Source organism: Corvus cornix, chromosome Z, assembly GCF_000738735.6.
Source record: "Corvus cornix cornix isolate S_Up_H32 chromosome Z, ASM73873v5, whole genome shotgun sequence".
Taxonomy (NCBI): Eukaryota; Metazoa; Chordata; class Aves; order Passeriformes; family Corvidae; genus Corvus; species Corvus cornix.
The window spans coordinates 23,331,859-23,358,360 of record NC_046357.1 but is presented as its reverse complement, the minus strand read 5'-3'; the positions used below and the strand labels follow the sequence as shown (position 1 = coordinate 23,358,360).

Here is a 26,502-nt window from a genome sequence, read left to right as displayed (position 1 = left end):
AGAACCTGGGAGGTAACCCCACCATGAAGGAGTAGGTGAATGCACTGGACGTTACAGTTGTAGCTGTAGATGCCAGATTGTTCATCAGGCACAGGGAAGTTTGACTCAAGTGATTGCTAAGTTTCAGCTCTTACCAAAGTCATTCCCACTAAAATCAATAGAGATGCTCAGCACCTCAGAAAAGGATTTTTATTTCTCTATCTCCATTGCTTAAATATTTTATTGCCAGCTGAGGATGCAGGAGCATGAAAACTCAAAGAAATATATTCTTTCTCTATGGTTACTTTTGGTAAATTTCCACCCAGAAGATCCAAGTATTATAGATACTGATGTGGTAGTAAGTCATTGAGGTAAATGTAACTGAGAATTCTGATGATGATGTGCTGGCTGAATTCTACTAATTCAACCTCAGTTACAGTTAGGTTTAAAGATTTTACACATACACAAATTCTTCTGACCTGTTTACAGTAAACTAGAAATTTTAAGTGTGTGCCTGGTGATGTCCTTTTTTGTTTTCTGTAGAAATACTCTATATAGGAGAGAAACAAGCAAGAAAAATGTATGGTGGAATACATTTTTACACTTTCCTTACTGTATGCATCTGGATTCTTTTCAAAAATCTGCATATTCTTATATGACTTGGTGTATCTTTATGGATGAGAACTAGTCACATTTATAAGAGAGAAAAAAGTTACATTAATTTTTCCTGCTACACTGGAATGAAAATGTCTTTGCAAGATTATTTTACAACCTTTTTGTGACTTAACTGAGTCACAAATAGCATTTGAATTTTAATACTCAGGTAATTGAAGTTACTCAGGATTTTTTGCTTGTCTGTTTTTGTTGGTTTTTATTTTGTTATATGCCATATTGTTAAGAGTGTAAGTCATATTGTTTGTTCATCTGGTTATTATACAGAGCTGTTGGCCATCACACTAGTTTAGCAAATGTGTACTTGTGTAATTAGGATAATTTGAAATTTTTAATGTTCAGTCAGAGTGTAGCTTACTCTTGTAACCAGTCAGAGTAATTAAAATGTTCCTAAATATTGTTGTAGCAAAAAGTTCATGTAATATACATCACACATTTTAGTAAACACGATGAGACCCCTCTGAACTTGCAAACAATTACAGGTATTCTCTGCAGTCAAATTGCATGTGCAACTGGACAGTGAAAAATTCAAATGTTTGTGGGAAAAAATTCCATGTTCTCATCTATGCATTCTCTCAAACACATGAATAAATCACATTTCCTCTCCTCACGGCTCCACTTTGTGTTTGAGACCTTGCTATTGGTGTACTAAGAAATGGGAAGTGTGGCACCATTTTCTCACTGCTTTTCCCTCTGTAGGTGCACGGGCTCTACCGCACGACTGGTGCAAGCTTTGAGAAAGCGCAGCAGGAGTTTGCCACGGGAGTGATGTCCAACAAGACTGTACAAACTGCTGCAGCCAACGCCGCCTCGACAGCAGCCACCAGTGCAGCTCAGAATGCCTTCAAGGGTAACCGAATGTAGGGAAACAAAGTCACCGTGGTTCTCTTCAACTGTTCTTTATTTTGCAGTCACTTGCTGTATTCCCTAAACCCCTAGATGAAAATTCACACAGCACATTTGTATCTTCTGCAGCTGTGCATGGGTTAAATGGGAAATGTTTGGTTTATTTTATTATAAATTTATTTAAGAAGAAAACCATTCTTTTCCCTTCTTTAACATGTTGAATTCTGCAATGTAAAGCTTTCCATATTTTTTGGAGGATAAATAATTTCAACAATTGGCCTGAGAATGAACTGTGGTATATAATGATCAAATAAATGTATTAAGAATATGGAAGGTTTTTTAGCAGTTCACTCCAGTATGTTTTTTTTAACTTCAGGAAAGCACTTCAGAGCAATTATTTTCCTTTGCAACAACTGATTTCTCTATTTCTACCGTAAGAAGTGGGGTAGACTGAGAGATACTGAAAGTTAGGTTTCACTACTGCTTTTGCAGTTTCAGCAGCTGCTGGGGGTCAAATACAAGTAAGGCAGAGAGTATAAATTCTTTTCTTGTTTGGTTTTTTTGTTGGGTTTTTTTCTTTTTTTTTTAGGATTAAGTCTTTTGATATAAACCTGTAAGTTTGCATGAATACTGTTGAGTTACCTGATCTTGTTTAAGTAGTGTTTTGGTCCAGAATTTACCTGCGCTACCTTATAGCATTTGTTTGTATCTATTTCCATGGAGTATTCTCTACCTGTGAGAAATTACTATGGGGCATAAATGTTCTCTGTAATAGAATAGAACAATTTAAGGAAGTTAACTGGTGATTTCAATCACAGAGCTAAATGACTATATATTTGCTATTTTTAACTTCAGTATTCACATATCCCCTGTCCATCTTCTATGTGCAGTGGTATTTTTGCTTCATTTGGGATTTTTTTGGTTAGTTTTTTGTTTGGGTTTCTTTTCAAGAATAGATTTATGTTTAACAGTGGTACTAAATCTCTAGGCTGGACAGTCATTCTGTTTACTGCCTGTCCAAAACACTATATATACAGTATTTAATTTTCTAACAGGAATATTGTCTCAAACCAGGCTCTTTAAGCAATGGCATTTAACAGATACTTGAAAGAATTTTAATGTTAACTCAGCCATCTCTGTGATGTGCTTTAAGCTATAGAAAAAAAGCTTCTAAGCTATTTTGATTTGGTAAAGGGAGAGATGTTTATCTTTAATAAAGTCAAATTTTAACTCATTGAAATGGAGGCCTAAGAAGTTAGATTGGTGCTGTGAAACTAACATAATGGTACATACCATCACAATATTCTAGAATATAATATAATCAGGTCTTAGTATAGTGTGAGTTTCTCTCCTTCGAAGACTTTATATTCTTGGATTGCCTCATGAGACTTACATACAATACTTCAGCAGTTTTTCAAACTCTTCTAAAAACTGGAAAGGTGACATCCCACAACCTGTGTAAGTACACACTGTGGCTGAAATTAATTCAGCTCTTGAGGTGAATCATCTTTAATAACACAGCACAAAATTCTGAGGCCTCTCCATATTCTGAATGTGGACTGAATTTCATAGATTCTTTTTCACTACACTACATTCATAATAACAGAAAAAATACTCATTTAAAAAAATACTTCCCTAGCTTAATCCCTGAATCAGTAATATACTGTTAGCATGATTCTCCTATTAGTCTCCTTTCTTTTACCAATTTCTTTAAATCTGACTTGAATTTGAATAAACGTCATAGTTTCACCTATGCTGAAGTTCACATTAATGACTATACTTGCTTAAATATTCTATGTAACAAGGCTGTTAAAATGTCATAATAGTGGACATGCAACATTGACCTTAAATTTGTGTGGAATGTTTTTAAAGCTTTGCAGATGAAAGTCACTGTTCTCTGCCGAGATTGGGGACCATCATTCTCGCAGCTGTGTATCAAGATTGTTCTTTTCATATTTTAAACTTAACATGAGGGTTGTATCTAGGAACTCTGCTATGGATTACTTTTAAATCTAAATTTAGGCAATTCTTTTGGTATCTCTTGGATAGGAATCCCAGGGACATCATCCTTACAGTTTAACTGAAGTTGAAGATTGCATAATAATATACATTACCAGAAAAAAACCCCAAACACATTAGGAATAAAATCTGAATTTGACAGGTAGATTTTTTTTTTAAATGTTTGACGGTTCCTTGAGAAAACATATGTAATGTTCTGTGTATAAGAATTGTTGATTTCTAATATCATGGTTTGAATGTACAGATTTAAGCCTTCTGAGTGAAATTCAGGGTTGTGTCACATGTGAACTCTTTAAACCAGAAATCTCTGACACTTTGCAGCCCAAAAGGGAGGGAAAAGTTTGTTTTTTGACAACAGAAGGCTGAGATTTGTTAAAATATTTTGTACCTAACAAAAATTGGATTTTATGGTCTCTTATTAATCAGAGTATGGCACCCACTTGAGTTGTCATTTTGTAGTATTGTGACAAACTGAGTACAAGGTATGAAGTTTAAACACTGGAATGTCAGTAGTCATTGATCTGTAATTTAGGAGTTGTTTTTATTTATCTGAGGATGTTTGTATATTTTGTAAATTACTAACAATGTTCTGCCATCCTGGTGAATGTCATGGTTCTGTACAAATGCACTTCTTCTGTCCCTCTGTTGCATGTCTTGGTAGTTCAGAAGTTTTGTATATTTATTGTATTAACACAGTGTCATAGAATAAAAAAAGACTTTTTTCCTAGGTGTTCGCTCTGTATAGTTTTGACCAATAATGGGGATTTTTCTTCTAACAGTCAGGGTGATATGCAGGGAGGATGATCTATATAAAAGTCTGACTTGCTTTTTATAATTCTGTATATAGATGCTGTATTTCTGCTGAAATGGTGAAGCAAAATGTCCACTATCAATAAATCTGGTTAAAGAGAATGAGTCTGCTCAACTGTTAAGAAGAAAATTCTTAAAATACTTGCAGCTTACCTTCTTGTCCTGTAAACTCACAAGGGTTAAAATTAAACATGCTCTGTCATGACTGAATGGAATTCTACAGGTATTAAGTGAATCTTAAAACATTATTGAAAGTAAAATGAAGTTGCGGAAAAAGAATTGCTTTGGTAGTGTTTATTTTTCTCATTTCTGCCAGTGAATCAACATTTCTGTGTCACTGCTGTGTCCTGCTTTTTCCTTTTGTTTTTTTTTTAGGCACTATCACAATTTGTTGATTTTTTTTTTCATATAGTGTCAGTTGTAGCACCTGCTCTCTACTACTCACTACTGGGTGTCCTTTGAAGGGCTGAATGACTTCATCTAGACCACTGTGATGTAGATAAGTTTGTAAATGCATGATACAGAGAACAGTGCTCTGAGGTACAGTCAGGATTATTTTGGGAGATGGCAGACATGTTTTTGAAGACACTTCTACATGCATGCATCAATTAGTATTGAAATTCTTCATCAAATTGATCTGTCTTTGTAATTTACAGATCTAGGATGGTGGTGACAGCAGACTGAAGCAAGAGGTTTTGTACTTTCTTGTAAAAGTAAGCACGGTTGTGCCATATGATCCACTTGTGTTTTATGTTTAGAATTAGTACACAATTTTAGTGCTTTTGTGGGAGATAATTCCTCTGGTTTGCTGAGGTTACTTTCCTCAAGAAGTTGTAAGCATGGAGTTGGAAAAGCATGCACACACTGAGAGAAAAGCATGGGTTAACAGAACTGTGATTAAAAATACTCAGTGATACTTCTGGAAAGATATTTCTGTCAAGGAAAAGGCACACACCCTGGAGCATTCTGGTTATGAATCCGTAGTAGGGCACAGTAGGTCAGATAATTAAAACAATTAGGTTTGACTCAGTTACATTAAAACATGTATGAATTAGTTTGTCCATTTTTCTACAAATTAATTTTATGTCTGCAAGTAGTTTTTATTTTCATAATTAGAAAAATCAGGAAGATTTACAAAGGAAGTAGTGCAGATCACTTAGCTCAGCAGCAAAAGCCAGTGAAACTTTATACAAGAATTAAACTAGATACTGTGTCATTGATACTGAGAGGAAAAGAAAAAAGAAGTATGACTTGTGGCTCATGCTGCCATACATTTTGTTTTGGAAAAAAAAATATCATCCAGCAGTTTAATTAAAGTATATACAGCTCAACTAAAATGAGCTTTTTGTTGGATGAAAGTGATTACATTGAACAGTTGTGCTTTCAGTGCATCTGTTATATTGTCTCTCAATACACTTGGAGCTTCCTGTTGACTGTGTGTCTGTGTGTGTGTGTATATTTACATATTTATGTATTATATGTATGTGAAAATAAGTGTACCATCCTGCTTTTAGTGAGTGCTCCTTCATGTTCCTGTTACGTTACACTGAGATGGGCAGGAAAATATTTCAATACAGGGGAGCTGCTCTTTGAATGTTGAGAATATCAGGTTTTACTTCTTTATATCCATTATTTCAGGAAGGGAAACTTCCAGCTGGAGAGGTGAAAAATGTTTGGGACTGATTTTTATTGATAAAGTTTGAGGCTGTATTAGCAAAAACAGGGCTGGTGCAGGCCTGGAACACAGGCTTGCCTCAGTTACTTGTGACCCTGCACTTGGTTTTTTTGCTCTGCAACTCTGTACAGCTGGAGTTGGGTAGGCTACACTGACTGGAGCCCAGACCACTGTACAGAACAGCTGCCTCTGACCACTGGTGCCTCTGTGGTATCACCTGCTCTGCCACTGTTTCAGCTGACAATGCTGAAAGTAGATTTTATCATGTTTATAGCCTAATTAAACAATTACATATGTCTGAGCAGTAGTCATTGCACACATGCCAAAGCATGGTTGCTGTTTTTCAGTGCAGAGCTGTTGTCTTTGTTGTGCCTGTATTTTTTTAGAGGAATGCATGATGTTCTTTTTAGAGGAGTGCATGATGTTTTAAAAGAAAAAATGCATATCCTGGATTGGATAGTGGGGTTACACTTTTTGTCCAAGGTAAGAGAACAATTGGAAGTAGTTAGAATACAGAAACACAGAATCGATTAGGTTGGAAAAGACCTAAAACACTCCTGAGATCATTGACTCCAGCCTACGACCTATGTCATTAAATTTGGAATTCTTTTTCCTTTGCCTTGGTCAGACCAAGTTACTGATCCCACCACATATGAGTTGTACCTTAAGCCAGTTACAGATATTGATTCCTATGCTCTCAGAATTTCACCGATACGAAGATACTCCAAATAAAAGGCATCTATTTGAAAACAAGCTTTCAGTGAATTGCAGAAGACAACATCTTTGTATTCCTGTCACTCTGATGCTGGTAGCAGACATTCACTTTGTGATTGCACCACTATTCAAAATCCAGCTGGAGCTTGGAGAACAAGTTACTAGGACAGAAATCTGTAACAATACACACAATTGGAGACTGGAACTTTGTGCTCTCTATTGCCAACTCCATTAGCTTTACTGAAGAAGGAAGGTAATTTTAGCTATTTGAATTTTAGCTATTCAAATCAATACTTCATAATTTCTTTAAGCAGTATTTTATATTTGTAGAATAAATGTTCTGTCTATGCCTGTTTTGAAGTTCATGTATTGACTGTGGTAGTGGTACATTCAGTGGCACCTGTCCCCTAACTTCTGAACTGTAGGTTTCTAAATGTTCCAAGTTTTAACCAAGAGCTACTTCTTGGAAGTTTAGGAACTGTTAGAAGTGTAATGAAACTATATGTAATTAATTGTATATAAATTTAATAGAAGTGGGCCATCACAACTGAGAAATAAGTGACATGCTGACTTTTCTTCAAACTGCTGAAAGCCTTGTTCCTGATTCTGCCATAGACTGGCTTTGTAACCTTTCTCTAGTGTTTGTCTTGTCACAGCTGAAAGCTAAAACACACTGTGGCAAACACCATTTTAAAAGTCTGTGTGTGATGAAGCAATATTTGTTTTACAACTGTTACTACCCCTTTTCATGAGAAAGGAAATGCAGTGCTTTAGTTGCAAAATGAAACACATTTGTCAGACCTGTATTCAATTAGAAAGTCTCTTTAATGCAACTGTATTGTATAACACATAGTTACAATTTCAGATGACATACTTTTGATCAGTAAGCAGTAATAATTTTTGAAGTCAGATGGGAATCTGAAATACATCATTGGACTGGGATCTTAAATGCTATTAAAGCTACAATTGAAGCTCAGCTTGGCTCAACTTGTCCAATATGCTTGTATTAAGGTAGTCAGACTCCTGTTAGAAGTTCAAAAACTCACATTTAATTGAAATTTAGATTAAAGAGAAGACATTAGGTACATCATTCATGCTAGCAAATGTACATAGTGGTGAGTCAAGGACAGAAAAACAGTACCACAAATAAACCATGGCTCAAAACCTATTCTAGCTGGATCGCTGCAGCCGCCCTTCCTATACCGAGGAGCTGTGTATGCATTGCTGCTATGCTCTGCTTCTGCTGTACTCTGGGCACCAGTGCCCATGGCTGTCAAGGAAGGCCTGAACTCCTCTCCATTTCCACTAGGACATGGGAAACTTCAGTGGGGGGGTTAAAATGAAAAATGGAAATGATTTAGCTGAAAAAAAAATCTCAGAATCCAGAGAACTTTATTGAGTAAAATAGATACAAAGGTGATATAGTCAACCCAGAAATAGCTCAGTAGCAATGTTTTTTGCAGTGCCACATTACAAATAAAGCACACTAAGAAACCTTGCTGAGCCTTTTCAGCTTTTAGAGTGTTGTTGGCCAGAGATGGACACAGCTTCACACTGGAAGTGTATTACATAGATGTGAGTAATTCAAATCAGTCTAGAAGATACTTTTGTTAAATCTTCAGGCTGTTGTTACTACTGTTGTATTGATCTTCAACATCAGTGATTTTATTGCATTACTCTATATACACACACCACCGAACTCCAGCCACTTCTCACCTGGGAAGTCCCTTTTCAATTCACTTGTTTAAAAGCAAAAACTAAAATTTTAAAAAAACAACAACCAAAAAAACCCCACAAAACCCATTCCTTGTATTGCACATCTCACACAAGTCTGTGTATATATATATATATATATTTAAATATGCTACAATTAAAAAAAAGGTCTATGGCACTTTATTGAATATAAGTTTAAGAAGTTGATGAAACCACAGATGTTTGAAGAAATCTTCAATACCACAAAAAAAAAGTTAAACTGAAGTAATTGGCACACAGGTTTTAAAGAATCCACAGCAAATTCCTCTAGATCCTATGCAGTGCATGTACATTAAGAAGCAGTTACACTCTACAGCCTCCTCATGAAATCAATTGAAGTAGCTTTAAGCTGATTTTTCTTTTTTTTTCCCAAAGTGCCTTTGAAAGCTACTGCTGAGGTGAGCTTCAGGAGCAATTTAAACAGCTGTGAAATTTACTGAGTGCACCCTGCATCTGAAAACCTCATCCAGGAGAAAAAATTAAAAATCCACAATATATACCACCTTATCACTTGCTAGAAAAACAGAACCCTGAGAAAAGAAATTCTGATTGTTTTTCCTCTGTATTTCTTCCCAGCCTGTCTTCTATCTGTGCTATGTGATGAACATGGATATTCTTGCGTTAGTTGATTATGCTGTTGCAGAGCAAGCTGATAATACACCAGCAACAAGCAGAAAAGCTGATTCTTCTTGGTTATGAATACAAATAAAAGCAAAACGTGCCACTGAAAATATCTCCTTTGTACTTAAAAATACCAAACTAAACCAAACAAAATGTACTATTGAGATTTTTTTAAGCGTCATGTGGCTCACAGCAGAGGTCAGCTAGTAACATGAATGAAGGTTGCTCATTGTTTACTTCTCCGCCAGAGTGGTGTATGCCCTCTCTACCTTTGTAAGAACTGACCTGATTCTAACTAATCAAGTGCTCAAGCCAAAGCAGCATTTGTCACCCTAATATTGTGTCAAGACTTGTTGGCAGTGGTGACCTGGACATTGGATTGCTACCCACCTAAGAAATCTAAAACTGTACATCTACTTAGTAATTAATTTTAGCTGGTTTATATGGTACTCATACAACTGCTTGCCCCCTGTTCCCCAACTGCAGGGCCCCCCAGGGCAGGGCAGAGCTGAGCTGATGGCCCAGGTCCAGTGCATGCCCCAGCAGGGGCTCAGGAGGGATGCCTGGAGGAAGCCTTGCTGGACCCCAGGTACAAGCCCAGTGCATGTCCTTCAGGTGTGGGGGGGTGTGCAAAGCCAGTGAGACAAACACAGGTGTGGACAGGGTGTGTGGGCTGTGATTTTCATCCTCAGGTACCACTTTGTGCTGGTAATTTTGCTTTATTAAAATCTTGATTTGTGCAGGTAGTTGGTCCCAGACTGTAACTTTGGAGGGGATTTGAATTCAATATTTAAAAAATAAGTGAGTTACCCGTTTAAAAATAGAAGATGGTGGATGTGGGTTACAGGAGCAGGTGAATGCAAGAAGAGGCTAGATTAAAACAATCCCTTTTTGAATGCAGGCAAAAGTTGACCTTGTTGCACTGTGTCTCAATGGTCACCTGTATTTCTGTCCACGTGCGGGCTGTAGGTGCCATGGCGTGGGCACAGAGGTGCGGGCTGGGAGCTGCTCTGTGTCCGTAGTGGCAGCAGGCGCTGGATGGGGGTCCCTGCTCCACAACTGTTCACCCGTCCTCGAGGCTGCCCCAGGCCTGCCGTCGGGACTGCTGAACAGCTCTTGTGTTGTGAAGGACTTCAGCAGTGCCTTGAAAGCAGCTACCTACCTGGACAGTAACAATGATTTTTTTAATAACTAATGGCACATTTTAAGGGACTGACCAGGCAAAACCAAGAATCTCTGCTCTGTGTAACACAGTGAAGCAACACTGTCATTGGATGATGTTAAATTAAGAAGAAGTAAGAAGAGGAATCTAAAATTCACCTAGTATTTCATTAGCACTACTTCTCAGATGAATTATCCCCAATGCTCCTATGGCACAGTTGTATCATTCCTTTGTTTTTTCAAACACCTTACAAACTTGATATCAGAAGTAGTTCTAGTAAGTGAGACAACACCACAAATAACACAATCAGCTGGCTTTGAGAAAAAAAAAAGTCATTTGTGGCAAGGTCTGTTTAATTTCTGCTGTATTAGTTGGAAAAAGGTCTACTACTACACACACCAAAAAAAAAAAAGGAAAAAAAAAGGAAAAAAATCTTCCCAGCCACATGGAATTTGTCAAGGTTTCCTGAAAAATTTAAATTTCCTAAAGTCTCATGTGCATCTGGGTCATGAGACAGATTGATATGTAGACTGGGAATGATGTTTCACTGACGTGAAAGAGAAAAAGTAATACTGTTGAAGTACAATGTGAGATCCACAGCTGTAGGAGAGGCTGCAGCCCAGGTAAGGCTGGTGCTGTGGGGAGCTGTTGTCCGCTTAGGATTTCAGAAGTTTTAATAAAGACTGTAGAAATATTTCAGTTTTATCTGAATCAGGTGAGAGCCAGTCTAACAACAGCTTCTCTGTCTAGTCAGTGGAAAAAATATTTACCTGCTAAGTAACTAACAAGTGGCACACACCTTGTGCTTGTAAGTTTCAAGAGAGAGAAACCTGGCAGAAACTTAACTTTCTAAATGCTGAAAGATTGGTGTAAACGTCAGCTTTGCTCTCTCCAACATACAGTTAATATCCAAGAAGGCACTATACTTCTAGGAAGTTCAGTACCAAAAAGCACCTCCATGAAAATGGTACCAAACCAGGTGATGATGGTGAAGAAATATTCACCAGTGAGGGGAGCCCTTGGAAACAAAGCCTCATTAAAATAGGCTTCTCTTTTGCTTAAGAAAAGAAAAAAAATGTGCTGGCTTTTATTATTTTAAACCCAATTCTTCAAAGTGACCAAGGTGGGTTAGGCAATCCAATCAATCAGAATTTGTCAGTTTTAACAACAACATTCCTGCTATATACACGTGATTACTCACATCCCCAGTTGGATTAATATATTCCACTGTGTCCTGATCACAGAATGAAACTAAAATATCCCCAAGTATTTACATTCTGCTTTCTTGGGATCCTTTCTCTGATCCTCATTGCCCAGCAAGTAAGAAAGACCCTTTCAGTAGTTCAGGGCTGGAATGCATGGGGCTCAATCACACAAATGGTAAAAACATGTAAATGGATCTGCTTGTCCAGTCAATGGAAAGCAGATAAAGATCCAGGTGCTGGTATTTTTCCCCACTGGAGTTAAAGGAGGCAGATAAGGTTTTTTCCTTCTTCTATTTCTTCTTGCACTTTGTCACTGGATGTGGCTATTTCAGCTTGCGCCGAGAAGACTGCACAGATGAACGTCAGAACAGTGCCGCCGATAGCTGTGTAGAAAGCCCAGCCCAAGGAGCAGTCTCCTAGTTTGTAAGCAGAAGCATAAGGTCCACAATAGCTTATTGCCTTCTGGCATCCCCAACCTGCAGGGTAAAGTATCAAGCCTAAGATAAGGAAGAGCCCTAGAAATAAAAACAGAAAGAAGTTTAACAAACATTCAGTTTGACACTAAATGCAGCACATCTAGTAATGGTTATCATGGTCACTAATACTTGTAATTACCAGGATTAGGAGAAAACTGCCATCTCATCCATCCTACCTTCCTTTACTGATTGTTCCCTAGTATATGCCAAGCAGTCTTTTAACTAAATTTGAAGCTACCCTGTGATTTATGTTGTGAAAGGATGGCAGAAGAATAATACTGCCAGTTCAGTAAGCTGCTCTCATAACAGAGGGATTCTGGAGTCAGCCTCAAACAAACAGATCCAAGTACCCACAGCTAGTGCATACATAACCCTGGGATCCTCCAAACAGGCAGGTGACTACTTCAGAAGGAAAGCACTTTTCTAGTGATGCCAGGAGCAAAAGCCTCAACTCCCCATCTTGCTAAACTGCCCAAACACTCTGCTGTGCCTCAGGCTGGAAGTGAAAAGCTCAGAGTAGATGTTTTGCCCATGTGATTGTCTCTCATATTCATAGGTTTCTCTATGAAGACCATCTAAGCAGTGAAGGGCTTCATTAAGGAAATTGAAAGTCACATTAGTGTCTCTGCACACCTGTGTCTTTGCACAAAGAAAGGAGACTTAATCAAAATGTCCAATACGCTAGTGGCTACAGTGCTTTCTTATGGGTACTAAAAAAATCACAATGAATTGAATGCATACCTCCCTCCCACAAGGAATGTAGCAAGGAGCTAAACATAGGTATCACAGGTATCAAAATTTGTTTTCTGTTTACCTTAAAATTTTACTTAGAAGAACAGGAAAATTATGAAAAATAGCTTTTGTTTCAACACAACCAGTTTATCCAGAAAATGAATATAGCCTTCCAGATCCCATAAATATTTCTGATTAACTTTTCCTGCACTTTAGAGCCCTTTATTTAACCTGGTATCCTGATGAAAACAGCTGCTAAAAGTGCTGTCACCTTTTAGAAGTAGTTGTGCACTAAAACCAGTCTTTTTTTCTTTCCTATAATCAAGAGATTACAAAGAACAGGTTTAAAGACTTTACATCTCCTTCCATTAAGTTAGACTAGCAGTTAGACTTCTCTGCAGTATGTTAAGGTTCCTTAATTTTTTTTTAAAGAAATTCAGCCCGATGCATGAAATTTTCCTCACCAACAGTGAAAAGGTGGGTCCTAGCTAGTAAGCAGTTAATTTACACAAAATGCAAAAACCATCATCCAACTGTCTAAAATTAATGTCTGTGAATGCCAGACATTTCACAAAAGAAAGTCCTTCCTCCAGCGTTTTTCTAATAATGACACAACACCATGGGCATGAATGACCTAAATGTCATTACTCTTTGGGGCGGCAAAATCCATTAGTGAGTGATATCCATTCTCTGTGGAGGGATTTCATCACTGCTTACATTTAAGAACCAATGACAAATTTTATGCAGTGTTTCCTGGCTGGTTGGCCAAATACATTAAGTATAAAGTATTGCTTTATCTTGGACAGACCTGGATAAGCTGTGCATTCATCCTGCTGAGCCCTGCTGCCGTTTCAGACTAAACACTAGCAGTTCCTTCTCCTCTATTCATCACTAGTTTCCTGTTCTGCGCAGCCGGCATGACCACTCTATGTATCTTTCTGACTGCACATTGGTATGGGCCAGTCGCTGCTCTCTCTTATGATCACAAGCCCTTTGGTAGGTAAAAATCACCATCACTGAATTAAGAAGCCGAATCTGAAATGCCAGCATCGCTGCTGCCAACACAGAAGTTTTTTAAGTTTACCACTCCATCGCTCACAAACCTAGACATCCTGTGTTTAACAGCAAACCTGTCTTATGGCTGAGTGTCACAAGCAGGACCAAGAAGATACATCCATCAGTTTTTATCAGAACTAGAGCACTGAGCAACTCCTGAAAGCTATTGGTTAATGGAATGTATCCCCCAAGCTGAAAAGCCATTACCCAAAACTCAGGCTTCCAAAAGGCACAGCATTGCTGCCAGATGTAGTCATCAGGACTTTACTGACTTAGACTTTTTTTAAAAAGTACAGAAAATTCCTGGATATATAAATCTAATAAATACTATAAAAGACCATAATTTGATAAACTTCAGCTGTTTTCTCACAGATGAGAACAAAATCTGGAGGAAAGCCTTGACTATGGATTTGAATACGGTCAAGTATGTACCTGATTTCAGATAGCTATAGATAGACAGGAAGAACAGGTCTTTGTAACTCCTATACTGGACCAGCATAATAAAACTAAAAAATAAAAAAGTAGTATTTTCACTACCAAACCTCCTTGCTACTACTCCATTTCAGTGCAGACAGAAAGCTTCTCATGAGCCTCTTAGCCTTACTTCTAATATTTAACGTAATTTCTTATTTCATTAATAACTGGTTCCTGCTTGACAGGGAAAGTAAATAAAGATGATTCCATTAAGTCAATTCAACATACCCACAGCAGAAAGGCACTCCTTTGATTCATGCTAACAGCAAGTGGAGAGGCACAGACCTCTCATCACATATTCAAATCTCCGATATCCAGAGCAATGGCTGAGCTGAGCAGGGTCCCTTCCTGACTCTCCCGATCCACCCAGAAAGGAATATTCAATTAAAGAGGAGCTTTGCCTCCTGCTACCCTCAGAAGAGACAGTCACAGAGCCCATCTCAATGACTCCTAAAGCTTCAACAAAACAGGCAGATGATGCTCCTACCAACAGTGCAAACCATTGCCTAAATTGTCTGAAATAGAAGCCAGCAAACCGAAGCACTTAACTGTTCAACTACTGCAGTCAGACACCCCTCAAAAAGAACCCCCACTGCTCCTGGAAACATGGATGCAGAGGGACAAGAAGGAGAAAAACTATCTTCTGTTGACGGTTTGCCTTGAGACATAGCTGGCAGGAGGACTGTAAATATTAATGATAGAGATTTATTTTTCTTAATAAATTAGTTTTTGCTCATGCCTGTGTCTTTGAAAAGAAGCCAATATTCAAGAAAAAGAACAGATAATAAAAATTGAGTGCTCTGTCTGAAGAAGTTTTCTGCAATGAATATTTTCAGTTCTTCGTGCTGCTGAACAATAAATTAGTTTTAATTCAAAGCCAATCTACCTGTGGAATTATTGCTCTTTGTTCACCTTGCTGGGAGAAACAAATTCACTCTGAAAACATTACAAGCTGTTTTCCACTGTGCTCCTCTACAGGCTCACAGGGCTCATGCTTGCCGTGTTCTAGATTTAACCACCTCTCTGGGCACACCTGCACTGCTGAGACTGCAGCATCTGCTGTACACATATTGTTGTTCCTACTTTTTAATTAGCACTATCCCACTTACTGAAATCAGTATGATAATTTTTCAAAATTACATTTTCCTTTTTGTTGGTTGTTGCCAGTTCTCAGTTACTTTTCCTCTTAGGAATCCTCAAAACAGAGGCTTGAAAGAATGTCACACAGTGTTGCCAGATGCCTAGGAATGACAACAGAAAACTATTCAAATGACTTTTTACCCAGACACCTCATCTATAACTCTTTAGTGTAAGTTCTGTCAGTAGAGAACATTTTTACATCTTTCACTGAAGGCAATTTGGCCACATAACCTTTTATTATCAGGCCCTAATTACTTGCTTTCAAAAAGAAGCCTTTATGAGATTTAGATTTTAATGTTATTATTAGATTACTACATATCTCCTGACTACAGCAGCCAATTAACCATCAGGCATTCTTTACTTAAATGGTGTAAAAGCAACTCCTTTCTCTTAAAAAACCAAAGCAAAACTTTACAGCATGCCGAGAACATCAATATAGCAGACTGCATGACTGTGCAACGTTTCAGAAGACAGTTCATTAATGCTTTCCCTATAGGAGAAGACTTTTTGTATTTGTGCACCAAGAACTTGTCCCCTTTCAAGGGCCTGCAGCTGCAGCAAGCTATTGCTCCTCCTGGTTTTTATACACTGCAGCAGTGCCAGGTCAACGTTGTGAAAAACCAACAGACCAGCCTTTCGTTGTGGATGTTTTTATGTCATGTTATATGCTGGGGTCAGATCTGAGGAAAACCTTTTTTTCTTCCTTGGAAGCAACCCTTGAGACAGGAGGTAGGCAGAGGGTAGTTTAGCCAAGTGAAGGCATGCTATTTAGTTTTGACAGTCTCCTGTGCAGCTGTTGTTGTGCCATATTAAACAAGAGCATATACTAAGAAAGCCAATTTCCATTGCAAAGCCTGAAACTATCTACTCATTTCCTAGCAAAATAGTAAAAGAAGCTTTTAAATACTGCTGAAGAAACAGGAAATTAAGCAGCCGTGATCAATGAGGTGGCACTGCACCAGGCTCCTATGGAGCAGCACAACTGAGCAGCATCATTTTGAGAGAAAAAGGGTAAAAGGGTAAAAGCAGGGAGGGACTAGCTTTGCAGTGCAGTGTAGGTGGGCTGCATCCCCAGTGGCATTGATCTTGATTGTTTTCATCTTCTGCAAAACCACAGGAGATTAAGAATCAGTCCAGGGACACTGCATCAGCCAGGCACCCTGCCTTTATTGCTCACATTTGCACATGCATCAATATGCTACCTGAGCCATTTCATGTGTTAAATTTCTGTCCAATGTACTACTCTAGCTTAAGCCAAGTAGGCTTTCCCATATGCAAATTTTCCCTGACAAACCCAGCAGGGATGCTACCAGGTTACCACTCATGCACTTTTGATCACTTTGCCCGCTGACAGACAGGGGAAGGGACAACCTCCTACTTGGCAGCTGCACAACAGACACCTTCAGCCCGTGAAGTGATTCAGTAATACCATTATAATCAGATGAGAGCTCAAGAGGTGGGCTCAGGCCGGCTGACATGGTGCTCCTAGCACTCCACACTGACTATAGGAAAAGGGTGAGATGCTGAATGGAACACTGCTTACAGTACACACAGCACAGGGCCCCAGACCTGCCTCTGAAGTTGCTTTTCAGCCCCCTTGGATGGCTGCCAGACCCACCAAACACAAGCAGCTGACCAGAGGCAAGTAGGTCTTTGTCCAGAAGGAAAGGGGAGACTTTGCATGCCCTAGTGCATTGGAAATGGCCTCTGGCCCACTTGGAAATGCTGCATAAGAAACAAAAGAAAAATTCACAACGTTAAGAAGGTCAGTGCTTTAAAAGCCTACCTGGACACTTCAGTTGGTGCAAGATAACACAGGCCAATGTGTTTTGGGGTAAGTTGGAAGCATGGCTGTTGAGGCAGGGAGGGCTGCCAGCAGGCAATGCACTGAAGCAAGGTCTATACCTTCATACCTACAATCACTGCAGATGGCCGCTCACATATATAGATTTCAGTGTACTTGGGATATCCTAAGCTGAGGCAGGAGAATTAGTAGCTTAAAACTATAACCAGCTGATGGCTCAAAACCCGCTCGGATTTTTTTCCCTTTAGAATGTCTCAGGGTACTATAAGGGCATGCAGTTACCAGAAGAAAAAGTTGTTCCCTGACCACTGCCTTCTCCAAGCTGAGGAAGAGGATAAGGTCCCTACTCTCATGTTTCTTTTTCCATGTATTATGCAAGTCGAAGATACTTATTCATAACCAAACCTATGCAAACATCTGATGACATTAGTGCTGTTGTGATCTGGAAACAGAGGTAGGAATACAGTGTAGGGGACTACCTGTAGGACACTCAACCATTATGTTTAACTACCCCCCAAAAAAACCCACAAAACAACTCAGTTTATTATCTTGATGTGGGGAATTTGGGGGTCGTTTTTTATATTGGTATGACCTTACTGCTTAGACTTCTCTGAAGCGACGTGTGAGCCTGCAGACTGCTGTTTTTAAGAGAGGGGAGGGCAAATTCACCATTAGCTTTTAATAATTTTTATGTATGTGGTGAGAGTACCCATTAGTTGGGAGGAAAGAAAATGTGCGGAGTCGAAGTAAAATCAGTCCCAAGCCCTGAAATTACACTGCTGCCTCTTTGCTGGCTGTCAGCCGTGTGAACTCACCACACTCTGGGGGCTCCTGTGTGGTGGCTGTCAACCCAGCAACTAAGTCAAGATAAAGAACCTTACAGGGGAAATCCCAAATGTACACAAGTTTCAGCAGTACAGAGGTAAACAAAGACTCTCCACTCACAGGGCCATTGATCAGGCACAGCCACCTCTCACATTTTACCTTAAAACCCAATAAAGCATTGAGTGTTTTTAATCTAGGACGACCCAAGTCAGCGCTGCTAAATGAGAAATTCAGTTGTGGGTGGTAAATCCAGGAGGTTCCTGAATCAGGGAAGGAAAGGCCATACCAAATATTCTGTCCATGAAAGATTATTTGAAAGAAGCAGAGGGGAAGACCCAGTATATTTCCTACCACTCACCATAACCTTTTCCACTGCTGTTCAAGTAGTGAGTGCCATGCCCTCCAAACCACCAATCACTTATGCAGGATTAGCAGAAAGGGAATGAAATATGACCATAGCTCAGTAAGGGAGGCCAAAACAACAACCTGCCTTAGCTTAAGCAGAGGTAAAAGGGCTGCAGCTTACTTCTTTCACGGCCTTACCTTTCCTCAATACTGATCCTGTAGTACAAACAAAACCTCACTTTGGGGGCTGGGGAGAGGAGCTGCAGAGGAATCAGCCTGAAGGAAAAGGCAAATGGAGATGCAGGAAGGGGAGAATTTCATGTGGCTTCATGAGCTATGCAGCAGCAGAGTGCAAGGCATCTGCACTGGGTAAGGAAAAAAACCTCAAATCCACGTATTTCCTCACCACCACATCAGGAACACCAAAGACAGAAGATAAGCAAAAGTTAGCCCCCTTTCTCGAAACAGCTCTTTTCATCTTTTTTTCTTGTGTTTGAGTGAGAACACAGCATTTGCTAAGTTTAAATATTTTCCTTGTGTTTGCAATCTATATACAAACAGCAGCATCTGTCTTGGCTCTGAAGGCCTGGAATGAAAACTCTGACAGAAACAGAGCCCTTGTGCCCCTCCTGACATCCCCATGGCCTCTTGGGGTCACCAGCACTCTTTCCCACATCACCAGGGCAGGGGTGTAAAGAAGTGCTCAGCATCTCACCTGTGCTGGTGGAAGTAAGAGACCTCAGTGTGCACATGTGGCACAGTAAAATGTTTCTCAGTGGGTAGCATGAGAGTCTCTCTCACATTAAGCACTGTTTGTTGGAAGAGATTTATGCTTGCCAAGATAATCAGCTGCCAAACTTGATCACTGAAAACCTGACATTTTTGTTTATTTTTCTATTAATTTTAATCTGCTGCATGTCTACTGGTTTCCAAGTACCTACCTTGATAGCGCAGGAGATGAGTCGACGACTGAATCTAACAGAACACTGAAATCTTCATTTTATTTCTTTGAAGTTACTAATGCTCTCCTTCAGGCTCAATAGCAATTTAGCACTTGAACTCAGTTTTCCTTCCCTGGCATATTCCAAGACAACAGTCCCCTTTGCTTGAACTTTCAGCAGCCAAGTGTGTATTAGATATCATGCTGGCATTGGGCCATATAGGTTACAGGAAGCACTATACCGCAGACAGCAAAAGCAGTTCAGACTGTCAGGATTTCCATCAGAAATCCCTCTCCCCTCCCTTTTTACTTTCTTCCCACCCCAAGTATTCAGAATTCTGGCATCAGAAAAGAAGAACTCTGAGCTGAATCCAAAGAGGAAATATGCTTTTTGAAAAATGCATGCTCTGCATTTTAGAAAGACAAACAAGAAGCTTCCTTGCCTTCAAGGGCAAAACCAACTCTTGCTCTGCTCTCCTGCTGCTTGGGTCCCTGGCCATGCAACAGCTTCCATTGTCTGCAGGCTATGTGAGCTCACAAGGTGATTTCTTCCTTACTCACCAGTTTGTCTCTTTCTCTTTTGTACTGCTTTTGTACAGGGTGATGCCACCTATAAAAGAATGTCCTAAACTATGCTCCAACTACCAATCCTTTTTGCGTTACGCTCTGAGCATGGAAGAGCTCTAGATGCCTCATGCTCCTTCTACCTCAACTTGTGTCTCCTGCTTTTTCTCCCCTCTACGATGAAAGGCCTGGCTGACCTCCCGCTTCCTCCTCAGCTTCCTCCTCCACAACTCACTGGCCTCCTTACCTTCCAGCAGCCAGGAGTCTGCAGTCCCATGGCTGCACACAATACAAGCCCACCCTGTGTGGCTGGATCCTACTTCACCCACCCCACAAGCAGCTCCAGATCCTTGTCCCCTTCAGATGGCTCCTATCACACTCTGCTCAGGCCATCTTCCTTATCACCCAGCCTCCCAAAATGAAAACAATGCCAAGCAAGTGTAACAGGCTGAACAACAACTCAGCCCAAGAGACATAAAACAAACTCTTTCAGCAGCAAAGATAGACTGTTACACACACAGCTGGCTTGAAAATCAATTCCACCTCTTCATTGTAGAAAACTGCAGAGAAGTTTCCTTGCATTTGAGGGTAAAGCTGCACTCCTGGAACTGAACTATTGCCAGGTACTGCAACAACTTCTGATGGAGGAACCCTCTGAGATACCGAGAAAAGGAGAAAACAGGGACAGTCATAGAGGGAAATCATTAAAAGGTCAGAAGAAAGAATGCAGGAGAGCTTGTGAGACACCTGAGAAGAAAAAGTACTGTGAGAGAGCTATCATTGCTTGGGACTGAGCAGGGCAAGTGTCAGGGGGAAAAAAAAGCCTATCAGACCCTGGAAAAGAAGAAGCTGAGTCATTCCCCAGCAATGCTGGAGGAGAAACTGCTGGGGTGACAGAGGGAGGCCCAAAGCTGCAGCAGCTGGGCCCAAGCAGACAGGCTTCAACTAAGTTTCCAAGGGAGCTTAATGCTCTCTGGCCTGCCTGCAGCAGCCTTTGAAAACACAAACTTCTGCTTCAGCTGACTGGACACCTACCTGTTAAAGATGCAGCTGCCAGTGACACAGCCAGCTAAGCCACACGACAGCAAAATGCATCCATGCATTCACCTGAATAAACCAGAGACACTCTTTGGTGTGCACCTGGGACACAGCTGGTCTTCTGACTGATGCAACCCAATTTTTACATGCTTTTTTCCCCCATGCTTCTGTCAGGAAACAGTTTAATCAAGCCCCATTTGAGCTAGCAGACAGTGGACAGTGAACAGAGGAAGGGAGTGACCCATGAGAAGCCTTCCAGATGAAGCCATCAGCATCCTGGAAAGACTTTAGAGAAGCGGAACAATTTTATCTTCTTTTGGTAAATGTGCCTGGCAAGGCAGCCCTGCTCCAGCATGGCAAAACACCAGTAAAAAAAACTGAACTCCCAAACCCATTAGCCTTCCTGACATGTCAGCTCCCTTTCCCCACTGCTCTCCCCAAAGCCTTTGCAGGCTCTAATCTCCCCACAAAAAAACACAGGGGCTTGCTCAAGCTCTGTGGTTGAGATAATATTGGTGCAGCTAATTTAGCTTCCTCCCCGGGTGTGCAGGCAGGGTGCTGCTGGTGCATTGTGGCTCAGCTGCAAGTCAGGCAGCACTGGCTGTGGGGAAGGGGTTCTGTCTGCCCAGCTATGGCAGAGGCCAATAAAAGAAGCCAAGTTGTTGATTATGAACTTTATAAAGGAAACTACCAGAGATGGAAGCTGAACCTGGTTTAGGCTCTGTCCTAAGCTCTCTTCGCCCTCCTTTGAGGCTAGGTTATGTTTATATTATATTACTTAGCAACAAAGTGAAGTACACAAGGCCAAATAAGATTCGTAAATACATACGCAACTACACTGCAGACATACCAACGTATGTCAGTAGGGGATCACCAATTATTTACTTCCTACAGCTACATGACTACTGTGAAAATTTACTTTGAATTGATTCTTGTCATTTCGCATGTAATAGTATCCTTCCTCCTCTAGCATCTGCATTTCAAGTGATTCACAGATTAAAAGTAGAATACTTTCCCTAAAAAGAAACACAAATGAAAGTCTTCTTGCTGCTGGATAGTAATTATCTATTCAATTACACATCTCTGTTCTCTGCACTCTCTAATGCAGAGAAAAGATGCTTATCCAGATGGAAAAATCCTTAAACATCTCCAAAACCAGGGCTACTGATTACTGTTTCTACAGCTGCAGAATGAAAGGCACTGCAGTCTGAAAGTAAGTGGTAGAAGTTCTTGCTCTGTAACAAAGGAATTACAGGAGTTTAAACAAGAGCCATCTTTTTTTCCTTTACGGCTTTGTATTTCTCATTTTCTGCCACAAAAATAATTTTAAAAAATCCCCATAGTCTACATACGTGCATGGCTTCCTCCTGTTGATCTAAATGAGAGTTTGCACATTTGTGCAAGTGCCATAACAGAAAAGATGTTGCTTTCTGTTCTGTAATTTCACCATAGGCATCATCCACAACCAGTCTTGCTAGACTGGGAAGATATATCCGGCGTCTGTTATTGTTTTGTCATGATGAATTCCAGGAATAAATGATGTTGTTGTATGTTTTTAATTATATTAAATCTCTACTGCAAAGATAGAGAGATTTTAAATGAGATTAAGTCTGCAAGATCCTGAGTTCCTGTAGATGACTCTACCATGTGTGCATCTCATCTTTGAAAAGGAGATGTTTGACGTACTTGCAAATATGGGACTGATACAGGCTGATTAACAAAATTATTTTGTGAATTCTTCTCCTATGCTTATTAAAAACACAATTGTTCACATTTGAAAGAACGATGTTATGCTTAAAATTATTAAGGCAGAGTTATATCTTGTTCTCTGGTCAGGGCATCAGTTTATCTATCATAATCCCTGTATGAATTAGCCATGTTGACAACAGTCCCTCTTGAGCAGCTTGCTTAAGCATTTTTCAAAACTCAGGAACTGAGAAAGTTGAAATTAGCAGCCACCATTAGTCATAAGGAAAATAATTGCAACTAAGTTAGCAGATGCTGTAATGCTAATGGCACAAAAGTAGCAGTGGACCCAATAAAACTAATCTTAAGAAAATGAGTTGTGAGCCTTGAGATGCCTGGCTGTAAATATTGGCAGGCGTACTTCTCATAGCAAGGTTTCAGTAAGGTGACCTCTCTCCTACCCAGTTTCATGATGTGTCATTTGTCTGAATTGTAAGAAGGGAAGTGCTTCCATGCTCACTACAACTCAAGAAGGACTGATCTATGCCCTAACACATAAGAAATGCTTTGTCAATTGTATTGTTCAATGTTTTAGGCTGCAAGTCCCATTATGTGTACAGCTGGATTGATAATAAAACATAAAATGGTCTTACCATGTATTTTCTCACAAAAGCATGGTCTCCAGAATGCTATTCTAAGACACCAGTACCTACTACCTGCTAATCCTAGGTGATAGACTAGGTATTTGGAGATGGTATCCGAGTTGTAAGTAAAGTTATCTTTTCAAAAGACCCAAACCTGACATGCTGAAGATCTATTTATGCTGCTAAGCAATCTCTCCCATACAAATACCCTTTCAAAAGAAAACAAGCAGTAAGTGCATCTCCTGGAAAAATACTCATGGATTATTTCTGAAGTATAGAGTAAGAAAGCAAGAAACTAACAACTTCCCCTGACTTAATCTGCACTGCCAAGCTGCTGCCTTGTCACACTGCTTCTGGCAAATTCTGTATACCAGGAGTGACTACAGCAAAACCTGTCATGTTCATCTAAAGGACCCTGACATGCTAATTGTATGCCATCATATGAACAGAAGCATCTTTAGCCAATCTAGGGACCTAATTCTGCTCCAGAAGCACAAACCTCACATTGTGGGTGACATGAAATAAGTGTTACACTTCTATACTGAAGACAAATGGAGTAGACAATGGTGAGAGCCACCGAGGTAGTGCTTCAGGAGCCAGCATCAGCCAGTCCCTGGCATGTAACGCTGGCTCTAGGGGGTTGCAGCAGGCAGTAAAGTCAGTTTTCACCTACTTTCCCATGCGTATTTAGAATAAGATTATGTTAGGTCTCAACTAAGCAAATGAAACCATCCAGCTTCAGATAAAGGTCTGAGTATCTATCATTACATCTCCTGTTTAGGTATAGCCATCACAGAGATGTTTGACCACCTCAGTGGAGGTGAGAAGGGGGAAAGCTGGATTCATATTTAGAGCAAAACAAGTTAAAACCTAATTTTTGTTGTATTTAAATAATTTTGTGAATTGAAACCATCTGCTTAAGAGCACCACCAAGAGAGAAAGAGGAGGTGGCCCTGCTGATTCCCTCCCTCCTCACAGGTCTCTGAGGGCTGCCAGAGGCAGGGCAAAAGATCACTCTCCTCCTCCAGATGACCACAAACACAGAGAGCACAAAAGATGAAAACCTGTGTATAAGACAGGTTTTCCCCATAGCTCACTGGCAAGTACAGAAAAATGAATATTTCTCTAACTAAGGCTGTTCAGGGTTGGTTTACTAAATCATTTAATCTCTGTAAAATCTACGGGTTTAAGCAGAAACACCAAATCTCTAGAACAAAATCATCTTTTCAGGCAAAGCACAGCTGACCCTTGGATAGTGAAAAGACAAGCTCACTGGGCTGTGTAACTGCAGCTGAACAATAAGCTGGCTAAAGGGAAGGTTTATCTCAAGGTATCACTTGTTAAACTCACAGCTTTGAACGAGGCTGCTTAGCATGAAATGCTGGAGGAACTGGGTGTGTGACTTCAACCAGTTCTTAGCCCTGGGGCGGTATTTACTCTCACCACAGTTGTGAAGCCTCTGAGACACTGAGGGAACTGCCTTCAGTCCATGGAAAAATTACTAAAGTATTGAGAGGGAGATAGACTGCCTTAAATATGAGTATTAACTTTGTTCTCTGCTGGTAGCAAAGGAGAGAAGCTTTTGTAACTGAAAGAAACTCAAACAGAGGAAAAAAATGAACAGCAAACAAAAGCAATGCTGGTCAGTTCATTTTGGCACACATCAGGCTGCAATTCTGCTGCCAATGTCAATGTATTACAGGCTGTGTAGCTATAAATTTCAGTTACGTTTGAATAAACACCAGCATATAGAACTGCTTTGGGTCTGCCTAATGCAGTCTGCCTGCAGGCAGGCCAGAATTGTTGTATTTCTTCATCTGAATTACCCCCAAAATAAAAATTTTAGTTGCTCTCAAAGTGCACATACCTGCAATCCCTTGTAGTAGCCCACAGACATTAAAAATGCTTTTCTTCATAATACTCTGCACACACATAGTAAAGACAGACACAAATGCCACGGTGCAGAGAATCATGATTCCCATGGCTAGGAAAATAGCAGTTGCCTGCCAGAACCCACTGGCAATCTCACTGAAGTTTTCAGCGTAAGGACCACAAAGTGTGTCTCGTCTAGAGAACTGCATGTGGGAGATCCTGGTGCAGCGCCCGTAGATGCCCAGTGTTGGGTGGTAGGGCTCCTGCAACCCCCCCGTTCTGTTGTCCACATCCTCGGAGCTTGAAGGCTTTGCTTTGCCAATCAGCCAGTCTGCACTCATGAAGGCAATGAGCTCTGCGAAAGCCACCACGATACTCAGGAGAGTCCACAGCATTGAGCGACATGTTACAATGACATGACACATATTGATGTCCAGGGCTTGTGATCAGTGCAGTACTCTTAAAATCCAGGCACAAGAGAGAAAAAATTAAATTAAAAAAGGAAAAAAGGACCCTAAGAAAATCACTGTGGCTGCTCTATTTACTCAACTCTCTCACAAAGGCTGAGATGAAGCTTCTCAGGAGAAAAAGTGAACAGCCCCAAGTTTTGAAAGCAGTGCAATCATTTGTTCTCTCTGTTTAGTTCCTTCTTTTTTCTTTTGGGGATGATGAGCTATGAAGTATGCTTTTCTTTCTTAATATTCATACTGGCACATGACACTGCTGGCTGGTGGGGGTGGCTACAAGGACTGCCCACTGTTCGACATCACACACCTACAAGAAAAGAGAAAACACATCAGCAGTAAGAAAAAAGTCATTTCCATCCCCACAACAAACCAAGATCTGGTGCAGATTTACATCAACATACAAAGCTCTAACAAGGGCTGGTCAAACAGAGCCTGCTGGAAACCTCCCTGATTTGTTACAGGGGAGTCATTAATCTCCCCCCACTGCCAATACTTACAGTATCTGCTGTGCCCTATCCCACGGTGGCTGTTTGTCAAACACTTTGTGAGCAAAGGTCTGAGTAACACACCCAGCGGTCCCACCCACTCCTACCACCACACCCCCATCATCTTCTTCTGGTCCAAATTACCAAGGGTGCTGGCAGTCACCCAGCAAAATGTTTGGACACGTTTAAGCAGTTTCACAGATGTGCAGCTCCTGCCTTCACTTTGGGGAGGCAGCACAGCCCGCCTTTGGGACGGAGGCTGAAGACAGCTCCACACGCTGTGGGCACCTAGGTGCAAGGGGCAACGAAGAAATCTTGTTCCAACCTTCCGGGTTTCTGCTGACTGCACCTTAGCCAACCCCGCCTCAAGAGGAGGTGAACAAGATTACAGTTGCAGACAGCTCACCCTGTGATGTGGTGACCCCTTTGAAGCCTGGATTTTGCGAGGAGTGGTGCCTCCCTGGGTTTGGGATCAAGGTTTGCACCAGTGTTTCAGGAA

At 40.4% G+C, this 26,502-nt stretch overlaps 2 protein-coding genes and 1 pseudogene across 9 annotated transcripts in view; 1 reads left to right on the top strand and 2 right to left on the bottom strand.

The window, feature by feature from the left end:
• Positions 1-4,605, top strand: part of SCAMP1 (secretory carrier membrane protein 1) — a 42,309-nt gene extending 37,704 nt beyond the window's left edge. Inside the window, exon 9 of the mRNA XM_039567827.1 lies at positions 1,351-4,605. Coding sequence (XP_039423761.1) covers positions 1,351-1,515 — 165 coding nt within the window. The 3' untranslated portion in view covers positions 1,516-4,605. The remainder of the gene's footprint in view (positions 1-1,350) is intronic.
• Positions 4,606-7,521: 2,916 nt separating this feature from the next.
• On the bottom strand, positions 7,522-11,662 carry LOC104695709 (annotated as a pseudogene).
• The window catches only part of LHFPL2 (LHFPL tetraspan subfamily member 2), a 117,592-nt gene continuing 102,040 nt past the window's right edge, over positions 10,951-26,502 (bottom strand). For 7 of the 8 annotated variants that reach the window (XM_039567831.1, XM_039567833.1, XM_039567828.1 and 4 more), the window contains 2 exons: positions 25,047-25,825; positions 10,951-11,970 (listed from right to left, as the gene is read on the bottom strand). In XM_039567831.1, the coding sequence (XP_039423765.1) occupies positions 11,714-11,970; positions 25,047-25,476 (687 nt within the window). In that variant the 5' untranslated portion in view covers positions 25,477-25,825 and the 3' untranslated portion in view covers positions 10,951-11,713. Of the gene's footprint in view, positions 11,971-25,046; positions 25,826-26,015; positions 26,038-26,502 lie in introns of those variants that run through there. The other variant, XM_019291978.1, reaches the window with a different exon arrangement.